The sequence below is a fragment of the Schistocerca serialis genome, chromosome 6 (assembly GCF_023864345.2).
Source record: "Schistocerca serialis cubense isolate TAMUIC-IGC-003099 chromosome 6, iqSchSeri2.2, whole genome shotgun sequence".
Taxonomy (NCBI): Eukaryota; Metazoa; Arthropoda; class Insecta; order Orthoptera; family Acrididae; genus Schistocerca; species Schistocerca serialis.
The window spans coordinates 93,693,928-93,713,325 of record NC_064643.1 but is presented as its reverse complement, the minus strand read 5'-3'; the positions used below and the strand labels follow the sequence as shown (position 1 = coordinate 93,713,325).

General features: G+C 39.6%; 1 protein-coding gene across 1 annotated transcript in view; it reads left to right on the top strand.

The window, feature by feature from the left end:
- The window catches only part of LOC126484511 (coiled-coil domain-containing protein 112-like), a 147,420-nt gene that overhangs the window by 17,496 nt on the left and 110,526 nt on the right, over window positions 1-19,398 (top strand). The window contains exons 2-6 of the mRNA XM_050108048.1: window positions 426-677; window positions 760-863; window positions 1,247-1,322; window positions 11,960-12,122; window positions 18,429-18,573. Of these exons, the coding sequence (XP_049964005.1) occupies window positions 433-677; window positions 760-863; window positions 1,247-1,322; window positions 11,960-12,122; window positions 18,429-18,573 (733 nt within the window). The 5' untranslated portion in view covers window positions 426-432. The remainder of the gene's footprint in view (window positions 1-425; window positions 678-759; window positions 864-1,246; window positions 1,323-11,959; window positions 12,123-18,428; window positions 18,574-19,398) is intronic.

Below are 19,398 nucleotides of genomic sequence, written 5' to 3'. Positions count from 1 at the left end.
CTCAACAAAATTAGTTATCAGTGTGGGAAAAATGTTACAGTAGATTCTAAAAAAAGACATTAAAACAAATAATCCATTTGCTTTTACTGGTATTTCTTGTCATCTGTGCGTAAACTTCCCATGTCTGTATTTAGTCTGCAGTGAATAAAATAATTGGAAGAGCAGTAGTTTTATTTCTTATTGTATTTTTTCAATGCAGAAGCTTTTTCCATTTAGCTAGGGAGGGATTAGTTTGCAGCTATTTTACATGCACATTGAGTACAGCTAAGGTCTTTTACTAACAACACAAGCACACTGCCATTAATGGTATCAGTAGTACAGCATACACAATCAATTAATAACATCTCCGTATCTCTGCTCACACATTTCATCATTTACTCCACCAACCTGAAGGCTTTTTCATGATAATGTCTTTTTTCCAGCAGGAAGAAAATGAAGAATAATTTATTGTTGTTGCATTTTAAATTAACATCGATAATGGCTGTGAAACCTGCTAAAGTGAACGAAGCTGAAAATGAAATGTCAAACACTGATTTCATCTGTGAAGCAGTGAGATTAAAAGTTCAGCATGATTTCTTACAAAAATCTGTACAGTCCATTCTCAATAACATGAAAATAATTGATAGGGATGTTGCTACTGACTTAGAAGCATATGTCAGTGGAAGGGAAACAAAAAGGTAGTATTTGATATTTTGAAATTATGTTTCTATATTGTGGTAATGAAAAGGCATTACAAAGTATTTTATTTTTCTCTCTCAGGCTGGAAGATTTGGAAGCATTTCAGAATTCCTTGCTGGCAGCTATGGACACATTGGTCCAACTTAAGTTTGATATCAGCACTGAAGATAGAATACGAAGTATTGGTATGACTGCATTATTATTATTATTATTATTATTATTATTATTATTATTATTAGCATATTAACGTTACATTCTTATAAATGAGGATCAATCACTTCTCACGAAATGAACAGGAGTGTCGTGTTGTGGTTGTAGGTGAAGGGGGAGGGGTGTTTACTACTCTCTGAAGAATAACTGTGCAAGAGCACAGCTGATAACCATACATTTGTGTGCGCTTCCTTTCAGCTTAACATATCTTCCATTAGTGAATCATGATCTACCTGAAATTGATTTTTATGTACCAAAATGAATTTTCTGTTGACTCAGTGGTAAATTAATTTTGAGGCACACGTTTCCAGACAAAATTATCAACAGTAAATTAACTTTTCTTTTCCTTGTTTTTCAGATCTCAGTCATTTCCGAACAGCTTTACTCGAATTGGAGAAACAGCTTACCAGACTCAAGGAGCACATTGATAAAGAGTATGTATATATGGTTCCAGATTAACTTAAGATGAGTAAAAAATTATATGTGCTGAAAACACAGATTTGCTCAATTTTAAAAATTCAGTGACCTCATGGGTGTCTCTCACTCAATGAGAAGTTTACATGGTTGTTTCACAGTTAAAGATGTAAATTTCAAAGTTATAAGCCCAGCATATGTATCAGTTCATAGCAGATGGTGGAGTCATTCACCATCATGGTTGATACAGAGGTCTACAATTATTTTACATTTATAGAAATACAGAAAGAATTTTATCCCAGATATTGTTTGTAAGTCAGTTTTCTCTTTTGTGATATTTCCTGCATGTGTCCTGAAGATACACTTGCCCAGAGAATTTGGGGTTTTTTGATGGCAAATAATGTATGATATTTAATGCAGTGAAAGAGATGAGAAGTAATCAAGGCACTAAATTTCTCACTTGCTGATTGCATAATCATGCTGTCTGTCGAATGTACCCAACGAATACATTCAGGCAGTCCAGGGCACTCATCTCTGCCAATAATGGGAGGTGTGCTTGTGAATTAAAGGAAATTAGGTGCACACTACCTCCAATGCAGCCATCCTCATACAGTGCAGAGTAAACCAGGGGCCATTGCTGAGGGCCTGCAGAGTAGCCTCTGTGATGGTGCTCAATGTGTTCTTTACAGATATAATTTAGAAAGTGGTTTTTCATGAAGTCATAGTGAATGCCATTATAAGTCTGCTCTGTGGTGGTCCAAATGTTAAATCTTTCAGATAGTGTCAAATGGCATTCTGCACACTATCTACAAGGGTATATGTGGTGCTGTAATTCTGAATCCATGCCCGACGAGTATACATAGTGCTTGACAAGGCCGTTCATATGTGTCATTTCCCAGTCGTCCTTGTGAACGAATATGAACATCTCAGTCCAGCTGGCCTGAGGAATGACAAGCTGATGTTCATTCTTTCTTATTATTAGTTTCAATTATTTTCAGTAAAGCTATGACTTCAACTGTGAGTCTGAAAATGATGATATTGCAGTGTCTTGAGCCACTGTATCTGGAGTGAAACTGAAATACTATTGATTGCAGTCTGCACAGGCTCAGTGCAATTTGTAATTTGCACATGAGTAATAGCACTTGCTATCTAAACTAGGGTATAGCCTAATAATACTGGCCAGTTGCCTTGTTTTATAATGAGTCAATAAGCTTCCAAATCACAATGAAAGATAAGAAGAGAAATTCAGTTAATGATACCAACCTTCTCAACGTATGGAATGGTTTTGCCTTTATCTACACTATGAAAAAAGTTTTCCTTCAGGTTTTGTTATGTATGTGAAATACCTTGACATGCTATTGTAAATGTGATGGATGGAGGGGGGGTGGTGTGTGTTAGCAGATGAAGGTGCAAATTAATTAGAATTTGCTGGTGTTGAATGATTTTTCGTATTGTAAGATCAGTTTTGTTCTACTGACATGCATGGAATATGACACTTCCTTGCCACCACTGAAGTGTTGTGAGTCCATGTTTATTTGCACAAAATGCTCTTCCTGTTGGTACAGTATAACACAGGAATTGCAGGTGAAAACAGATGAAAAATCCAGGAACCAGCCTTGCTACTTAATGAAGAACAATCCAGATATATGATAGAAGTCTGATCAATGACTAGGTGCATTTGGGAGGGTGGCTGACTCTTGTCTCCATCACTTTATTTTGTCTCCATCACTTTACTAGGCCACACAAAACATCATGTGGATGGTGGCTGAAAGTGGACAATGAGTCTGGAGTAGTGATGTGAAGAGAGGACTGTGTAGCCCTGGACTTCAGAGGAGCTGCAAAATGCCAATAAACATTTTGTGACAGTGGTGGTGGTATGTGTACAATGCCATCACATGTACCAGGCAATTGTGATAGCTTTTGAAATGGCATTACTGCGTACTTCTCCAGAACTCTTCTTCTCAAGTGTGTTCGCATAGAGAGTCATTGCACTAGAAAGAGCTGGTGAGGATATGCAGGAAGGTGGATAGGTAATGTGTGATTTTTCTGTTGTATTTGGTTTAGTTGTGGGACAGGCATGTCAATATAAAACACAACATGTTCTGTTGTCTGTGTGGCATCTGCATCATTAAATGATAATTTGAAACCAATATACATATGTCTTGATTTAACCAAAGCCATACTGTTGCATTGAAACCTTATAGAATTAGAAGAAAGTTTATCAGTGGCTTGTATGTGTACAGAAAACAGGCAGCAGAAACTTATTTTCCAATATCAACAAATGTGGTACAAAATTAATCAGATGGTGATAGTTTAAAGTAGATGGTAGTTTTTCATGATATTTACCTGTGAGCACCTATAAACATGAGAGATGGTTAAAAAAAAAAGTTTTATTTGTAAAAGACATCAGTGTGTTCATGAGTGTTTTTGTCAATGATTAGCAAGTAAGGCAGTGATCAACTTCAGCAACAGATTGATATGCAGCTTCAACAAAACATTCTGCATTCAGTTTCTGACACAAACCTTACATAAAAGCACTACAATATTATCTGATAATGGTTTAAGTAGAACATTTCTAATTTTTCGGAAAAAGATGTTTACTTTTTTAATGTGTCATGTTGAACAGATTTAGCAGCTGACTCATGGATGCTTGTTTATCACTCCCATTATTCCGTATGGTTTAATCCTCTGTGTTACCTTTGTGAGTTCTCAAATGATGCTTTAAATGTAGAAAAAGGTGATGAAAAGAGTGTCCAGTACCACCGTGCAAACTTCACATAGGTCTATGCTCAAGCATCTGTGAATCTAGTGTCCAAGTACACCAATGAAATTTTTAGTTAAAACCAAAAGGAACTAAAGCATTCATTCAATGAACAACAAATGAAACCTCTCTGGACATAGGTAAGACTTTATTAACCATTGTGTTTAAAGATGCACATTGTTCTGTAGGTGTTATTTTCAGCAAGGAGTGATAGTGTCAGAGATTTTTAAAACCTGAGTTAATACACACCCATTTTATTTTGCACTGGAATTCCTTTCAGTAGTGTAGAGTTGTTTACTACAGTATGTTATATGTGTGTACAAAAAAAAAAAAAAAAAAAAAAAAAAAAACTGGAATAACATCGCCGTAGTGAACAATGTGCAGCTGTGACATTTAGTTTTCTGCTCAGTAAAAATGCTGCTGAAACTGTTGTTTTAATGTTGGAAACAGCTTACTAAGATAATGCTGCGGGAAAAACTCAAGTGTACAAGTGGTTTGCTTTAAGAATGAGATTTTCACTCCGCAGCGGAGTGTGCGCTGATATGTCTCCGCAAGTTTCATATCAGCACACACTCTGCTGCAGAGTGAAAATCTCATTCTGGAAACATCCCCCAGGCTGTGGCTAAGCCATGTCTCCGCAATATCCTTTCTTTCAGGAGTGCTAGTCCTGCAAGGTTCGCAGGAGAGCTTCTGTAATGTGTGGAAGGTAGGAGACGAGGTACTGGCAGAAGTAAAGCTGTGAGGACGGGGCATGAGTCGTGATTGGGTAGCTCAGTTGGTAGAGCACTTGCCCGCAAAAGGCAAAGGTCCCGAGTTCGAGTCTTGGTCCGGCACTTGGTTTGCTTTATTTAAAAATGGCTACATGTTGATTGATGACAATCATTGTTATAGATTTCCATCAACTGCCCGAATCATCCAGAGTTTGTTCTCCCATGTCAGACCGTCAATCACACCTTTTATTTGGAAGTTCTATGGAGATTGCACAACAGTGTTCATCAAAAAAGACCCAGTTTGAGGCAGACTGGAGACTGGTTCTTCCACCGCGACATCGCACCTCCTCACACAACCATATCTGTTAGACATGTTTTGGCTAAAAATGGCATGGTTCCACTGCTCCACACACCTTACTTGCCTGAATTTCTGTGTGCGAGTGTTTCTTATTTACACGCATGAAAAAGGGCATGGAAGGACACCGATTTGACATGACTGAAGAAGTCAAGAAAGAAATGAGGGAGGAGCTGTCAGCCATTTCTGAAGGTGACTACAAATGTTTTGAACAGTGGAGCACCGGTGGGACAAATGTATTAGTTGTAATGGAGGGTATTTTGAAGGGGATAAGGTTGTTTTGTAAACAATTTGAAAATATATGGCTTTTAATAAATAACCCCCTCATACCATCACAGATCTGTTGTTGTTTCCTTGTTCAGCTTTGAAATTAACATCCTGTCTAGTATATACACAATGTCCCAAAATGTGGGGGTCAGACTTGTACAGATAATAGAGAATCCTAAACTGAGTGCTTACAATGAGAAAATCATGGTTGGAAATAAATATTTAGTTTTTTATTGACACAAACAATGTACCCAACAGTAACTTACACTCAAAACAGCTGTTCAAAGTGATGACTGCCAGTCAGACAAGCAAATGTACCCCACTACTATAAGCACGCATAATCAAACAGCATGGGATGCAAAGGCCTCCACTGCCAGCCTAGAGAGGTAGCTTGCAACAAGGGTAGATGGCACATCTAGCACTGTGCCGTGTCCACGACAGCCCAATATAAGCCCGGAACGTCAGACACTTGGCCTCACGTATGTTTACTTGCTTATTGTATGCTCATCTATGAGACTGTATACTGATGTGTTCTGTAGTTATGAGACTTCATACTGTTCTATACTTCTTTCAGTGTTATTGTGGATCTCTTCATGTGTTACTTCTAGACTGTGTCTGTACAACATTACAACACAAAAAATTGTGTACTGTATTTAAAGTTAGTGCTGCCAATACTGATGCTGCAAATGGGTTATGAAACATGAGCAGGTATTAAACATGATCAGTTTCTAAATATGAGATCTATTCAGAAAATTCCATAACATTCATAATTTCGCGCCAGTGGTATGTTGGAGCAAAATATGGTTGGCATCCCTGCACATGCCTTTGTTTAATGTGTAATTGCCAGAAGTTTCATTGTTGTATGTTTGTTAGTTATTGTTCAGTGCTATATTGAGTAGAACATTGTGTCACACTGTTTGCGAATTTCAAGATGGCAGACTTAGAGGAGCAACGTGTCTGCATTAAATTTTGCAAGAAAACTTTTACAGAGAGATACCAAATGATGTAGAAAGCCTACAGTGTTGAGTGCTTAAGTCATACTTAGTGTTACAAATGATTCACACAGTGAAAAAATGGCTGGACGGAACTTAAAGATGGCCTTCATTCAGGACACCCTTCAGTGTCTACTGATGGCACTCATGTCAGGAATGTCAACAGAACTGTGCGTGCCAGTGAAAGACTGTGTTACGTCAGGTGGCCACTTGTTACGACTTCTGCAGTACTTGTTAGCAGCAGACACAGTGGCTGCGCCAAAGACTGAGACGGCGTGGAGTTTTACAATTATTTATTGAGCCTTCTTTACAATTTCTCTCTCATCGTTGCTGCCCAGCCCTGCCGATCCTTGCATTTGGCTGCTGCTGTGTAGATTCTCCGACAGTGCGCGCAACACGTGCCACCAGTGCTCTGCTGAAGTCAGGATGCTCTGTGGTTGAGGTGAACTCCTCGCCGCTCGGCAGCCCAGTATGGCACCCCCACGGAGCCGTGTCACCGTGAGGTCAGCTGCCGCCGCCAGCTGCACCAGCGGCTAGGAAGCCGTCAGTCGGGTTGTCCGCGAGCTCCCGTCATGGACAGACCGTGCGCCGTGGGGTCGGGTTGCCGTGAAGTGTCCAGGCATCAGTCCCCGGCGGCGCCTGTGATCGAGACCGCGCTGCGGCCAGTCCCGCTGGAAGTTCTCACAGTAGTTAGTCAGCCGTGGTGCCGACCGAAGTCGGGCCGACCCCCAGAGCTGTGGTTGACATCTGGATGTGAACGGATGACTCCTGCGAGCTGGAGCAACTTCTGGAATTGTAACCTACAAAGATTGAACATTCAGACACGGACCACATCCGTCCTCAGATCCGAACTGCTTCCTAATGGGTTCTCTCCATTGCTGCCTGCACTCCACTATTTATATCTGGCAGGAGGACGTTTTTTACCCTCAGTGGCAGCTTCTTGTTATTTCTCCCGCAGTATATTGCAGCGTAGAAAATCATCATAACGACCGGGAGAGCGGTGTGCTGACCACACGCCCCTCCTATCCGCATCCTCACCATGAGGATGACACAGTGGTTGGATGGTCCCAATGGGCAAATTGTGGCCTGAGACGGAGTGCATATTGCACCGTAACTTAGCGTGATGGCCTCACTTCCCTTACTCGGCACTCTCCAGGCTTCGCTCAGCGCTCGGTCTGCGTGCATCCTTGCGTCAGCCGGTTGGTAGACTGCAACTGTCAGTAAGGCTATCTGTGCCGCACCTACTTTGCAATGCCGCGATTGCCGGCTGCCTCTGTTTTGCCATTCTCCACTGCATGAAGCAACGCTTACTGCATGTAGCCGCAACAACTGGCTCCAAGATATTGCAGAAGAATGTCTTGAAATCCTGACACAGCATCTTGGAATGTGTCATGTTGCTGCTAAATTCATAGCATAGCTCATTAGTCAAAACCAGAAAGACATTCGCCTCACAATCTGTAAAGAGCTTTTGGATCACACAAATGAGAATGAAATGTTTCTTAAGAGAGTCATAACTGGTGATAAGACATGGGTCTACAGTTATGATGCTGAGACCAAGATTCAATCTTTACAATGGGCCAGGAATGGCTCTCCAAGACCAAAATAAGCTCGTCAGGTCAGGTCAAATGTCAAAGTCATGCTAATAGTTTTCTTTGACTTTGAAGCATTTGTTCATCATGAATTCATGCCACGGGGATAAACTGTTAATCAGTGGTACTATTGGAATATGTTGTGACACCTGTGAGAAAATGTGAGATGGAAATGGCCTGAAATGTGGTGAGACAGTTCATGGCTCTTGCATCACAATAGTTATTTATTTATTTATTTATTGTTCCGTGGGGCCAAATTAAGGAGAAGTCTCCACGCTCATGGAACGAGTCAATACATGAAATTATAACACGATAGTAGAAACAGATAAAATGAAATACAAGACACGTATTCAGGCAACAATTCCTAAGTTTAAATAAAGAAAATCAACAATGTAACACTGGAATTTGCTTAATTTTTCAGCTCTTCCAGGAGCTCCTCGACAGAATAGAAGGAGTGAGCCATGAGGAAACTCTTCAGTTTAGACTTAAAAGCATTTGGGCTACTGCTAAGATTTTTGAGTTCTTGTGGTAGCTTATTGAAAATGGATGCAGCAGAATAGTGCACTCCTTTCTGCACAAGAGTCAAGGAAGTGCATTCCACATGCAGATTTGATTTTTGCCTAGTATTAACTGAGTGAAAGCTGCTAACTCTTGGGAATAAGCTAATATTGCTAACAACAAACGACATTAAAGAAACTATATACTGTGAGGGCAATGTCAGAATTCCCAGACTATTGAATAGGAGTCGACAAGAGGTTCTCGAACTTACACCACATATAGCTTGAACAGCCCGTTTTTGAGCCAAAAATACCCTTTTTGAATCAGAGGAATTACCCCAAAAATTAATACCATATGACATAAGCGTATGAAAATACGCGAAGTAGACTACTTTTTGTGTTGAACTGTCACTTATTTCAGATACTGTTCTGATGGTAAATAAAGCAGCATTTAGTTTCTGAACAAGATCCTGAACATGGGCTTTCCACAACAGCTTACTATCTATCCAAATCCCTAGGAACTTGAACTGTTCCGTCTCGCTTATAATATGCCCATTCTGTCTGATCAAAATATTAGTTCTTGTTGAATTGTGAGTTAGAAACTGTAAAAACTGAGTCTTACTGTGATTTAGCATCAAATTATTTTCCACAAGCCACGAACTTATTTCATGAACTACATTATTTGATAATTTTTCAATATTACGCACAAGATCCTTCACTACCAAGCTGGTGTCATCAGCAAACAGAAATATTTTTGAATCACCTGTAATACTAGAAGGCATATCATTTATATAAATAAGAAACAGCAGTGGCCCCAGCACCGACCCTTGGGGAATGCCCCACTTAACAGTGCCCCATTGGGACTGAACATCACTACCACTCTCAATATTGCGGAGAATTACCTTCTGCTTTCTGTTCTTAAAGTAAGAGGCGAATCAATTGTAAGCTACTTCCCTTACTCCATAATGGTCCAACTTCTGCAGTAATATCTTGTGGTCAACACAGTCAAAAGCCTTCGTTAAATCAAAGAAAACACCTAGTGTTCGCAACCTTTTATTTAACCCATCCAAAACCTCACAGAGAAAAGAGAATATAGCATTTTCAGTTGTTAAACCATTTCTAAAACCAAACTGTACATTTGACAGCAAATTATGTGAATTTAAATGCTCCAGTAACCTTGTATATACAACCTTCTCGATAACTTTAGTAAACACCGATGGCATAGAAATAGATCTATAATTGTCAACATTATCCCTGTCTCCCTTTTTATAAAGTGGCTTCACTACCGAGTACTTTAATCGGTCAGGAAACCGACCACTCCTAAAGGAAAAGTTACAGATATGGCTAAGTGCTGGGCTAACGTACATAGAACAATACTTCAGTATTCTGCTAGATACGCCATCATATCCATGAGAGTTCTTGGTCTTTAGTGATTTAATTAATAACTCAGTCTCCCTCTTGTCAGTATCATGGAGGAGCATTTCAGCTAACAGTCTCGGAACACTTTTTTCTACGACCACTATATGATTCCCTGTTGGAACTAGGTTTGTATTTAGTTCACCTGCTATATTCAGAAAGTGATTATTAAATACTGTATATATATGCGACTTATTAGTAACACGGACATTCCCACTACGCACTGATTCTATATCCTCGACCTGTTTCTGCAGACCAGCCACTTCCTTTACGACTGACCATATGGCTTTAATTTTATCGTGAGACTTAGCTATTCTATCTGCAAACCACATACTTTTTGCCTTCCTAATAACTTTTTAAGCACCTTGCAATACTGTTTGTAATGGGCTGCTGCATTTAGATTTTGACTGTTTCTAACGTTTTGATATAATTGCCACTTTGTTCTACAGGATATTCTTATCCCTCTAGTCAGCCACCCAGGCTGCCTGTTTGTGCTAGTACCCTGTTTTGAACGTTCTAACGGAAAGCAACTTTCAAAGAGCACGAGAAAAGTCTTGATGAAAGCATTATATTTATCATCTACTGTATCAGCACTATAAACATTTTGCCACTCTTGTTCCTTGATAAGGTTTACAATGGTCTCTGTTGGTCTGTAACTATTGCACAAAAAAACGAAGTCCACTGCAGACTTTTTATTTATTTCCAAAATTGAAAATCCAAATGAAAGGATTAAGATTTGCAATGATAGTCAAGATAAAAGAAAATTCACAGATGACACTTCACACGATCCAGCAGGAGGTGTACAAAGACTCATCCTGGAAGTGGAAAGGCATTGGGAGTGGTGTATCAATTGTGGAGGAGAGTATTTCAAAGGAGACCATGCACAACAAGTTAAAGGTACATGTAGAAAAATTTTGTGGACAAAATCCTGGAATTTTTGGACATACCTCTTATGTACCTCATGTAAATCCCTTGCACAATATCTTGTACCACAAAAGGGATTCACAACTAACATTGGTTTGTTGTCTCAGTTAGCTGTCTAAATAATTTTATGGCTTAAAGTTTTGGTCTGATATTTCAAACTTCAAGCTCAATTTATCTCATAGAAAATACACCAAGTGTCCAAACTTTTGCCTGCATCACAAATTATTTTTTGAACTAATTATGTAGTACTTTATGGCCACATTGTCTTGGCAACAAAGTGTAAAAGTTGCTATAGAAGTCAGTACCACGGGTTGACTGAAGACAAGCAAGATCAACCTGCATTATCTTGAATTTGTAAATGCCAGTTTTGCAAACAAGACCTTTTTTTTTCATGTTGTTACCACTGGTTGCTGTATCACACCACTATAGATTGGAACAAGTTCTGTTTATAAATGTCTCAATACCAAAATGAGAGGGCACACTGTAAAGACTGGAAACATAAAACAACAGAAGTTGCAGAGTGGGAGACACAAAAATTGAGCCATTGCCAAACAAGCACTAAATGATGGCAATCATGTTACCCATTTAAATAGTACACAAGTTCTTGCTAAGGTTGGCCCTACCAAATGAGCTGGTACTAAATCACTAAACTTATATTGAAGAGTTGGAATTTAAATCCCCATCCAGCCATCCTGTTGCACGGTTTGTACGGTTTTCTAAATAAATTTTGGTGAATGCCGGCAAGATTCCAGGTAATTAACTGCTCTATGCATGACCAACCCAAGATTGACTTCGTAGCCAACTACTTCTCCATAAGCAGAACAGTACATCAAAACCTTTCTTCCATCCCAGTGTTAAAAACAGTTGTTTTCTCATTTGTGGCAATATCAGTCTGATAATGACAATGCTGCTCATTGATGCCAGTAAAATATTAAACAACCAAAAACATAAGTTACTTCAAAAATCAGTAAATGATTCTGTAGATTACAGTTCCGATAGTTTGCTGTAAAATTTGGTGGCATTGTTGTCCGTAACAGCACAGCTTTATATACTGAGTAAGGGCATTTTGATGTAGCAATATGAGCTGTGTTTAATGCTCAAAATCGAAACTTATATGTCAGTACACAATGTCTCCACCACTTGCAGGTTAGAATGCTTGGTTGAGGAAGAGGAGAAACTTTGGAATGAGCTGCAGGATGCAGATTTGAAGATTGACGAATGGTCCAAACCTCTTGATATTCCACATGTGCATGCTGCATCTAAAGTCACATCTATGTTAAGCATACCAGGGAGTGGAGTGCAACCAGAGGTGAATTTATACTTTTTTTTCAAATTAATTGTGTATATTAAACCATTATTTAACAAACTTATGATGTAGTGATATCTACATAAAGTGAATTATTAACATATGTGATATACAGGGTTATTCTAAATGATGGATCCATTTTCAAAACTATGTATTTATTCAAGTACAAATCCAAAATGAACAAACTTTATACCAGTGAAAAGAGGAAGTTTCAAAGGTTTTTTTCATAATGTTTGATACCAGTTTAATAAATTTAATAATTTATAATTAAATAGTTTTTAATCATTAATTAATAATTACAAATGTCATAAATGTTCAGTGTGGCCACTGTTGGACAAACGGCAAACATCAACGCGGTTGCCAAACTCGTCCCACAGACGCAAAAGCGCATCTGCTGTTACTGAGTGCACAACAGCAGTGATCCAGTTCCGCAGATCATTCAGAGTGGTTGGTTGTGGCGATGCGTAAACAGCTTCCTTCACATAACCCCATAAGAAATAATCACAGAGTGTGAGGAGATGATGGTGACCAGAAGTGCCGAGCCCGATCCTCGAGTCCCCTGCGACCGAGTCAGTGCTGAGGAAGGGAGTCATTCAAAAAGCCTCATACATCATGGTGCCAATGGGGTGGAGCTCCATACTGTTGAAAAATGAAGTCCTGGGAATCTTCCATAACTTGAGGGAACAGCCATTGTTCCAATGTATCAAGCTACGTGATTCCCATTACAGTTCTTTCTGCAAAGAAAAATAGTCTATAAACCTTTGTACAGAAAATGGCACAGAACACGTTGATCTTTGGTGAATCTCTTTCATGTTGCAATGGTGAATGTGGATTTTCCAAACCCCATATGCGAACATCGCGTCTGTTGACTTTTCCACTAAGGTGGAACATCGCTTCATCGCTAAAAATTACATGCTGTAGAAATGCGTCATCCTCCATCTTTGCTGCACATAGCCACAAAATGTGAGATGCTTCTCTTTGTCACTGAGGTTGAAATCCTGCACAAGTTGTAATAGGTAGGGCTTGTATGGCAGACACTGTCTCAGAACTTTCCACACTGTTAGTTGGGATATTCCAAGTTCTGAAGTGGCTCTATTGGTAGACTTACTGGGGCTGTGCACAAAACTTTCTTGAATCCGTCGGACATCATCTTCTGACACACGCCGTTGGCCTGTGCTTTTTCCTTTGCACACACTCCCAGGCCGTTTAAATTGCTTAAACCAACAGCTAATGCTTTTACGAGTTCGTGATTGAATACCGAATTTGGTATGAAATGCCCACTGCACTGCAATTTGCAACTCACTTTTTGCGAACTCAAGAACACACAACTGACAGTGAAACGGAATGAATACCATATTGCCATGCGAACTCTACAGGCCACTTCTGAAACCATCATCGCCTGTCTGGCGCCACCCACCAAAAACTTTGAAATTTCCTCTTTTCATTGGTATAAATTTTGTTCATACATAAGAATTTTTGAAAATGGGCCCATCATTTAGAATAACCCTGCATGGGATGTCAGAGATTTGTTTAAATGGTGTTACAACTTCAGAGTGATATTATGATGAGGTAGAAAAATCTTTCATTCTGTGGTTTTAACATATTCTTTTTCTATACTCTTCTTGTCACCATTCATGATTTTTTTGCTGTCTTTAATTTTAGCATTTTATTTACACTGATCAGCCTGAACATTATGACCACCTACGTAACACCTGGTATGTCCACCTTTGGCACAGATAATAGCAGTGGCACATTGTGGCATGGAAGCAGTGAAGCCTTGATTGGTCACTGGAGGAGGGAGTTGGCACCACATCTACACAAACACAAATAATAAATTCAGAGGAGGAGGGGGGGGGGGGCAATGAGCTCTGACGCCACATTCAATCGCATCCCAGATGTGTTTGATCAAGTTCTGATCCGGTGAGTTGGAGGCCAGCACATCAATTGTAACTCAACACTGCATTTCTCGTAACATTCCTGATCTTGTGACATGGTGCATTATCTTGATGAAAAATGATATGTCCTTCATGAAACATGATCATCATGAAAGGGCGTACATGGTCTGCAACCAGTGTACAATACTCCTTGGCCATTATGATGGATTGCATGAGCTTCACTGGACCCTTGTTCCCCAGAGCATAATGGAACCACCACCTGCTAGTCTCCATCTTTCAGTATAGGTGTCAAGTGGTTTCCCTGGAATATGACAGATTCGCACCCTCCCATTGGCAAGATCAAGAAGGTATTGGGATTCATGAGACAGTGCAACAGTGTGACACTGCGCCAACATCCAGTGTTAATGATCACGTGCCCATTTCAGTCACAGTAGTTGGATGTCATGGTGTTAACATTGGCACTTACATGGGCTGTCAGCTGTGGAGGGCCCAACATTAAGAGTATTTGGTGCTCTGTGCGTTCAGACACACATGTACTCTGCCCAGCATTAAAGTTTGATGTCGATTCCCTCACGTTCCGCCGCAGTTCACCGCCTGCCGTCTTTTACCACTCTACCCACCCTATGACATCCAACATCTGTAATGAGAGGTGGCTGCACAACCCCACAATGTCTGGACATGATTTCACCTTAGTTTTGCCATGTGTTGAAGACACTCATCACAGCACTCCTCAAACACCCGACATGTTGTGCAGTTTCCGAAATGCTCTTGCTGAGCCTCCGGGCCATCACTATCCGCCCTTGGTCAAACTCAGGTAGATCATATGACTTCCCATTCTACACATAGACAGCACGCTCACCAGTACTACATGCACCATGCATGTATCTGACCAGCAGTTATTCCTTGCCATATGATGCTGCTATCGCCTGGAGAGGTTTACATCAATAGTAGGTCGGTGGGCATAATGTTCTGGCTTGTCAGTGTATATATGGTTACTGGTACAAAATGTTTAGTACATGCAAATAGGACATTCACCACTAAAATAAGGTTATTAGTGGCAAATGTAGACCTTAATTTGAGAAACAAGTTTCTGAGAATGTATGTTTGGAGCCCAGTATGAAAATAAATCACTGACAGTGGGAAAACCAGAAAGGAAAAGAATCAAAACTTTTTAAATGTGATATCACAGATGGATTAGAAATTTAAGTGCACCTTGAATCAGATAAGAAATGAGAAGGTTCTCTGCAGAGTTGACAAGGGAAGGAATGTGTGGAAAACACAAAATAGATGAAGGGCCAGGATAATACAACACATTAACACTTTCGCTGTGGCATCAGTATAGGCGCGCAACTCTCCAGTGCGGCCCGTCAATGTGTGAGTGCGGGTCGGTAATGCTCAAGTGCAGGTACCACTCGGAGCCGATGCTCCTAAGCACACCTGAGCTACAGACCTTGTAAGATCTGTAGGATGCACCTTAGGTGCATTACTTCAAATAAGCTTTGACTGTATTGTGGTCATGTTTTAAAGTCTGTTTGCTGTCTGACACCTATATGGGTCACAGGTGTCATTCAAATGTTTGTGATTTCTTGATAATGTAACAAAAAATACAATTCAAACAAGCAACAAATCCACTGCATTCAGGAAAAATTTGGATTCCAAAATGCAAATTCTTAAGAAGGAAAAAAAGGAAACTGGATTCATTTGAAATTATATTTACTTCAAATGCGCATTTTTAAGATTGACTCTGATACAGGTCATCAATTTAGTAGCATTTTTGCTCCTGGTATTAGAGTTAGCCATCTACACTTATCATAGACACCCAGGGGATGCCCGTATGTGTAGAAATTAGTAAGCGAAACACACCCTACGTGGAAGCTTCTCTCGTGTCCCCCATCACTTCAATTACGGTGCTATTAAAACAAATTTAGCACAACAAATTCTTTCACAAAAAACTGAAGTGAACGCTTTACAACGCAATAAGAAATAAGTCAACTTAACACAAAAGAAAACCTCATTTCCTGAGTACTTGTGGAAAAAAGTTCTAACCTTTCACGTCATAAAAAGAAACCATGCAGTGTCAAAAGATATAAAAGACATTGTCTATGATAATCGGAATTTCCCTGATATTATCGCATTTTTGCGACTTATGGGAAATTATACAGCAGTTCGAGCAGTATCCAGGTTTGTCTGGGCAGGTTGTACACTCGGATGGTGTATCAGTGCGCTTGCCTTGTTCCGCACACTTCTTACACCGCTTCCTCATAACTTGCTTCTTCCCTGCAGTAGCTTCCCACTTTTTCACGTGTGTTTGTTTGTGATGTTTCTTGCTCACATTTTGTGGAACGTCCATTGGTGGAAGGAAGCCCTTTATAATGTTCATTCTGTAATTGTACAACGTCATTTTATTTCCTGAGTATTTGTTGTACAGATGTAGAGAATTGAAAACTAGCATGTGAATGACATGAAAGAATAGTTTTTTCGACAAGTGGATAGTCTTTCGTTCACATAAATAATACAACAACATCTGATCTTGTTTATCAGTCCCAGACATACACGCATTGTACCTAATAACAGGCAAAGGCTTCGTGACTATTTGCTGGCGCACATTCGTCACTTGCTTCATAACATTTAGATGTTCTGTGCAAATGTAGGAAACCTCTCGTCGATCCTTTCATTTTCTAATCATAACTCCATTAGAATACCATGCAATTGTCTCTCCTCTCCCAAGTTTTGGCGATACAACGTCTTCGGGGGTATATTTTATATTTATATTCAGAGTACCTGTGGAAAGTGTTTTTAGGTTCAACAGAGTTGTAGCTAAATGAAAACTGTTATAATAACTGTCCGAGTAAATGTGATGACCAACATGCAGCTTTTCTGCCATCAAATGCAAAACGACCTTTTCAGCGTGACCTTTTCCCCCAATATCTCCACTACTTCCGATGTACACAGCGCACTTATTTATGAAATCATCTGGATTGTGGAGCATGTACATCTTAATGCCATATTTATTACGTTTGCTTTTTATGTATTGTCTAAATGAGAATCTTCCCCTCCAAAGAATCATTGATTCATCTAATGATAAATCTCTTCCCAGGTAATACACTTGAGACATTCTCATGTTAAAATAATCCAATATAGGTCGTATCTTATATAAACGATTGTCTGGTTTCGGGTTTCCTGGAAGTGGATTTTTTGCAAGATGCAAAGAGCGTAATGTGATCAAATACTGGTCTCTGCTTATACTCATCGCTACTCCTCTATTCTCAAACAGTAGTTCTTTCTTCCAGTAGTCTTGTAATCGTGGATATTTAACGTTAACCATATGTAACGAAACACCCAGGAAAACTAGTAATTTGCCTATACTTAGAGGTTTCCATTTACAGATCATAGATCCCTCTTTTGTATTTTCACTCAGCAATATGTTGACTGTGTTATCATTCGTTTCATCAACTACAAGTTGCAACAGTTCGTCTGTTACCAATAATCTGAAGAAATACATAGGAGAATTGCCAGCAGAATTTGCAAAACTTCTGCCTTCGTAAATGGGTGATACTGCATATTATGTGATTCTTTATGCCAGGACTCACCTGGATTATCTCCGTGTGACAGGTCGGGCTCTCTTTCGTCGTTGATTTCCACACAATCGTCGTGATTCGTATTGTCAGATTCAGAACTGTCACGAAACAAATTCGAAAGCTATGCTTCCACGCTATCATCACTCTGCAATTCTTCTGCAGCCTCTGTCAATTTAACACTTTTCCTGCTCCTTTTCACATTGGAAGGTCCAGGTGTCAGTTCATTAGCCGCCATTACAAACAATATACATTCGATAACTGACCACACAAAACAAAAATTTACACTCTTTGACGCTAGATTAGATGCTGTAACTAGACTGAGTAATCTGACAGTGAGCGCAGATGCTTATAAGCATCAGCTGCATTGGCTCGTGCCTTGTTTTGACACTTATGAGCATCAGCCGCACTGGCTCATGGCTTGTTGTGACGCTTATAAATGTCAGCTGCAGCGAAAGTGTTAAGACATCAGGGAATAGTTCCATAATACTAGAAAGAGCTATAGAAAAAAAAAATTGTAGGTGAAAACAGAAATTGGAATACATCCAGCACATAACTGTCAATCGTGGGTGTAAGTGCTTCACTGAAATGAAGAGGCTGGCATAGGAAAGGAAGTCTTGGTCAGTTGCATCAAACCACTCAGACAGGGCTGGGGGAGAAAGTGATTAATACTTTTTTGTCACTGCTTTGTTTCCTTAGTATATTCTGCCACGCAAAGCCTTTCAAGATAAAGAGATGTAGGTATGAGGTTCAGTTTGCTCACAATTTGTTTTTTGTAACATCAGTATATGAAACTTTTGTATGTAATCTTTATTACAACCATTGTAATGTGCTTCTAGGTTCGAGCATTTCACAAGTTTCTGGCTAAAACGGGTGGACATTCTGGAGGTTGGGATGAAGATGATCATTTGGCATTTCTGAGGATACGTACAAAACATCAAGGAAAGCAAGCATTCATGGAAGAAGTGCATGACTTAATGCCAGGTATGATGGTTATTATTATGGAATCAAAGTGATGCAGTTGTTAAATGCTGGACTTTTAATTGGGAGGAGCTTGATTTGGATATTGCTCCAACCATCTTAATTAATGTTATTTACTTCCTCATCCATAACCTGAGACGAGATGTAAAGCTACACAAAATTATAAAAGCAAGAACAATAGCTTCCTCTCTTGTTGAATTATGCATTTGTAATCTTCAATGTTCTTGGATACATGAGTGACACTGAAAATAAAAGTATGTGTTAATTACCACATAGAGGAAGCAGTGAGGCGCATGCATGCACAATAAGAAAGACACACACACACACGCATGTGGGTCAGCTCTGTGCTACTCATCAAAGGCTGCTACTCAGTCAGCTGACTGTGTAGGATCCAATCCAGATAACAATAGGTATAGGCAACCCAAGAGTATCAGTGTAAGATCGAAAGAAATGCCTCTCACAGATGAGAGAATTAAAATCCTAATGGTTAACTGCCAAAGCATTTGCAAGAAAGTGCCAGAGTTTGAGCCACTCCTGAAAAGCAGTGATGCTCAAATAATGCTAGGCACAGGAAGGTGTTTGAAACCTGAAACTGATAGCACTGCGATTTTTGGGAAAATTTAAATGTATATCGAAAGGATAGGCAAACAGGAAATGGAGTTGGTGTATTTGTCTCAACAGACAAGAAACTCAAATCCACTGAGATAGAAACTGAAGCTGCATGTGAGATTGTTGGAGCAAGACTCACTAAAAGGGGTGGGCGCTAAATGATATTTGGATCTTTCAATCAATACTCTTATCCTGATGTAACCAAAAACTTTACGAGAA